We start from the raw sequence: 3953 nt of genomic DNA, 5'->3' as shown, positions 1-3953 counted from the left end.
CAGACAGCATTTTCAGCACCCACATGCGTCTGGCACTCTGGGTTCTGCTTCTCCATGTCTTTTCTCCTGCACACTGTCGTCAAGTTAGTTTAGTACACCGTGCTTTTGTTCTCTTCCGTAGTTGTAACTGCGAAGGAACTACTCCTAATGATAACAATCGGATTAGAGTGAGGCCATCTATCTGCCTTGTGCCGCAGGGCGGTAACTCTGAGCCGGCGCGCGAATATCCCCATGCCATCGGCGTGGCCCCTTATCCCCGTGACAGTGACGTGGACCCCCCTGGGCCGATATTTTTATAAGCTCCTCGGCCGCTCTGTGGAGCTCAGCCATTCGCCCTCGGACATCGCAAGGCACGCACGCCGTATCAGTTCATACTCACACGCGCAACGGTAGCATCGCTCGTGATAGCACTGCAACTTGGGTGGCGCTTTGTCTTTGATCTCAGTCCGGAGGGAAGGGATTGGTCGAGCCACCACTTGCCAGCGATGGAGAGCTGCAGCTTGGTCGACACGGCCGCCGCCGCCCTCTGCTCGACGGCGGGCGGGCGCCGCCGCGGCAGCGCCGGAAACACCATGAGGTTCTTCAACTGCTCCAGCTCATCCAGAGGTACGGCCGGCTCCTATCTGTCACTCCGTCAGCCAGTCACCGCCTATGTGCGTAGTTTTATGCCTGAATCGCGTGAGCTCACTCGCTGTGTTGCTGCTGTGCAGAGCACGGGGTGAGCGCGTCCTACTCCATCGGCCGGATGCTGAGCGGGGTGAGGTCGGCGGCGCGGAGGAAGCTGTTCCGGAGCGAGCCCGAGTGGATGGGCGTCAACTTGCCCGACTCCACCGGCCACCATTGGTGGACCACCCTGGAGAACAACTTCGTGCTGGAGGCCTCCGAGGACGAGTACGGCGGGGTCGTCGTCGACGCCGACAGGCTGCCGTCCGACGAGGCCGCCTTCGCCCGGTCGCTCGCGGCGTCCCTCTCCTACTGGCAGTCCGTGGTACGTGCACACATCGAGAGGGACAAAAAATGGGGGTTTGAAATACTCCAGTTCAGTAATTTATGAACTGTTCACTGCGATACTGAAATGCATCAGCAACTCACTGTCACTTGGTTCTGTTATTTACATGCGCCGTGATTCTTGCTGCAGGGAAAGAAAGGGGTGTGGCTGAAATTGCCAGTGGACCGATCTGAGTTTGTTCCCATAGCAGTCAAGGTAAGAATACTTCTGTAGTTGTATTGCTCTTCCTCTTTACTAGCCACTGAAATCAGTTGTCTGAACCTGGTGATAAAATATCCGTACTTCACTGAACTGATGCTATTTCCCTAAATCTTTGTGCAGGAAGGATTCAAGTACCACCACGCGGAGGAGGCCTACTTGATGCTGACGTACTGGATCCCCGACGAGCCGTCTCTGCTCCCAGCGAACGCTTCTCATCAGGTCGGCGTCGGGGGCTTCGTGATCAACGATCAAATGGAGGTAGGTCTCGCGCGCGCAGTGCTAGTAATGGTTTCGGTCAGAAGGGATAATAACTGAGGAAGTTCGTGTGTCTAATGGCATCTCCCTGAACAACCTGACAGGTCCTAGTGGTGCAAGAGAAGTATCGGGGCTGGGCGTTGGATGGCGTCTGGAAACTCCCCACGGGGTTTATTCAGGAGGTAAGGACGCACTGAAGATCGTTGGCGATACAACGGCGGTAATTCATGGTATGTCGCTGTTACTGAAGCAATTGTTCTTCTTCCTCTTGCAGTCAGAAGAAATATATACGGGAGCCATCAGGGAGGTCCAGGAAGAAACAGGGGTAAGAAAGAAACCGAGCACTTGGATATACTTTTTCGCGAGGATTGGTTCTGAATGTGTTGTTCTTCTGGTGATCGGTGCAGGTTGACACTGAATTCGTGGATGTGGTCGCCTTCAGGTAAACACTCATCCACCTGAGCGCAGTAACTCTGAAACTGTTATGATACCCTGAATGTTGTCTCACTCACCACTGAAACCGTAAAACAATGACAGGCACGCGCACAACGTGGCGTTTCAGAAGTCGGACCTGTTCTTCATCTGCATGCTGAGGCCTCTGTCGAGCGCGATCAAGATCGACGAAACAGAGATTCAGGCAGCAAAGGTACACCACCATCTTCAAAACTACACCTGAAAAGAAGTTCATCGATACAATCTTTGGTCCGGAGTATCTTTGCTTTACTGAAGCGTCTATATATATCGTGCCTTTAATTGGTGCAGTGGATGCCGCTGGAGGAGTTCGTGAAGCAGCCCTTCATCCAGGAGGACCACATGTTCCAGAAGATCATGGACATCTGCATCCAGCGGCTGAGGAAGTGCTACTGCGGCCTCACGGCGCACAACGTCGTCTCCAAGTTCGACGGCAGGCAGTCCACCCTCTACTACAACGTGGGCGAGCCCGAGGACGTCAACTGCGACGCCGCCTGACGGGTCGCCGGATTCTTTTTGCTCTGGGACCTCTACCGTTTAGGAATTCCGCGGTACAAAGTTCTACTAGCATCAAGGCAAGCCTCTGTATATATGTGTAGAAGACTGTAATTAGACATGGGTGGGACGGATTAGCTCTGTCGTGTAGCAATAATGTACTACTCCTATTCTTCAGTGGACCGGCTTGATGGGTATGGGTGGTGGCAATTATCTAGTACTAGAAGAAAGTGGCAATGATATAGTATAAGAAATATTTTCTTTCAGTTTCAGTGTATTGTGCCTGTTAGAGCATCTCCAACAGCCACGCCAAACTAGCTTAGCGCGCGCAACCAGTATAGTGGCTCCAGCGGGCGCGCAAAAACAGCGCGCGCGGCATATCTAGTTCAGCGCGCGGGCCGAAACGGGATCACACGCCGCTTACTTGCTGCGTCAGCTCTCGCGCGCTGGACTCTCGCGCGCCCACTCGCAACTTCTAACCCACCATCCAGCCGCACCGCCGCCGCTGCCCGCACCACCCAGCGACCGTTCCGGTGCTTCCCCGGCCTATCCCCGCGCCGCAGCGGCTTCTCCGCCCCCCTTCTAGTCCCGTCGCCCCTCACGCGCGTCCGTCTCCGACGAACAGCGCTCGCTGCCGCTTAGCGCCCGCAAGGTGTTCGACAAAACGCCTGCAAGGTATGTATTGCTCAAACGTCATGAATTTGGTGCATGTTGATTCTAGTTTTTAGCATAGTATTGAACATTGTAGATGAGTTCGTCGTATGATTCTTCCGAAGAAGAATTTGATATGGAAGAGGAGGAGGATCTTGCAATGATCCTAGCTATGCATATCAATAAAAAACCGAAGCACGGTGGTTCGGTTATGGGTCGGCAGAAAATTTGGAGGGATAGGATCGATGCCCATAACAGATTGATGAGGCACTATTTTGTGGAGAATTCCACATACCCGGAGTCGTACTTTCTTCGCCGGTTTAGGATGAGCACCGAGTTGTTTAGGCGCATTGCAGAGAAACTAGCGAGCCATGACCGGTTTTTTCAGCAAAGGAGGAATGCCGCCGGAGAGCTCGGGCATAACACCTTTCAGAAGGTGACAGTCGCTTTGCGTATGTTGGCATACGGTATCCCGGCTGATCTAGTTGATGATCACTTGGCTATGGGTGAGAGCCAAGCCATCATGTGTGTCAAGCGCTTCGCAGTCGGAATTGTGCAAGTGTTTGGCGAGGAGTATTTGAGATCTCCCAATGCTGAAGGCGCCGCAAGGCTATTGGCGATGAACAAAGCTCGCGGCTTTCCTGGCATGCTTGGTTCAATAGATTGCATGCATTGGAGTTGGAAAAATTGTCCAAAGGCATGGCATGGGCAATTCCACGGGCAAAAAAGGGTTCCACTATAATCCTTGAAGCGGTGGCCGATCAAGAGACTTGGATTTGGCATGCGTTCTTTGGAATGCCTGGATCTTTGAATGACATCAAGTTGTCAACTGGTCACCACTGATGAGTAAGATTGCAAATGATGAGTTGCC

At 53.1% G+C, this 3953-nt stretch overlaps 1 protein-coding gene across 1 annotated transcript; it reads left to right on the top strand.

The window, feature by feature from the left end:
* The first annotated feature begins 310 nt into the window (after positions 1 to 310).
* LOC123054260 (nudix hydrolase 8) lies at positions 311 to 2697 on the top strand. Its single transcript, XM_044477990.1, has 9 exons — positions 311 to 606; positions 711 to 988; positions 1139 to 1204; positions 1331 to 1468; positions 1570 to 1647; positions 1740 to 1790; positions 1873 to 1907; positions 2003 to 2111; positions 2228 to 2697. Exons 1-9 carry the CDS (start codon positions 486 to 488, stop codon positions 2432 to 2434), a joined length of 1083 nt encoding a protein of 360 aa, XP_044333925.1. The 5' UTR covers positions 311 to 485; the 3' UTR covers positions 2435 to 2697.
* Positions 2698 to 3953: the final 1256 nt, after the last annotated feature.

This window comes from Triticum aestivum, chromosome 2D (assembly GCF_018294505.1).
Source record: "Triticum aestivum cultivar Chinese Spring chromosome 2D, IWGSC CS RefSeq v2.1, whole genome shotgun sequence".
In the NCBI taxonomy this organism is placed as follows: Eukaryota; Viridiplantae; Streptophyta; class Magnoliopsida; order Poales; family Poaceae; genus Triticum; species Triticum aestivum.
The sequence above is the reverse complement of the archived record's forward strand: the minus strand, read 5'-3'. Positions and strand labels throughout refer to the sequence as shown.

Excerpts from the sequence above, each read along its gene's own strand:
- LOC123054260 (XM_044477990.1), top strand. The coding sequence starts at position 486 with ATGGAGAGCTGCAGCTTGGTCGACACGGCCGCCGCCGCCCTCTGCTCG. Across the intron at positions 1,648-1,739 it reads CCACGGGGTTTATTCAGGAG|TCAGAAGAAATATATACGGG; the intron begins GTAAGGACGCAC and ends TTCCTCTTGCAG. Across the intron at positions 1,908-2,002 it reads GTGGATGTGGTCGCCTTCAG|GCACGCGCACAACGTGGCGT; the intron begins GTAAACACTCAT and ends AAACAATGACAG.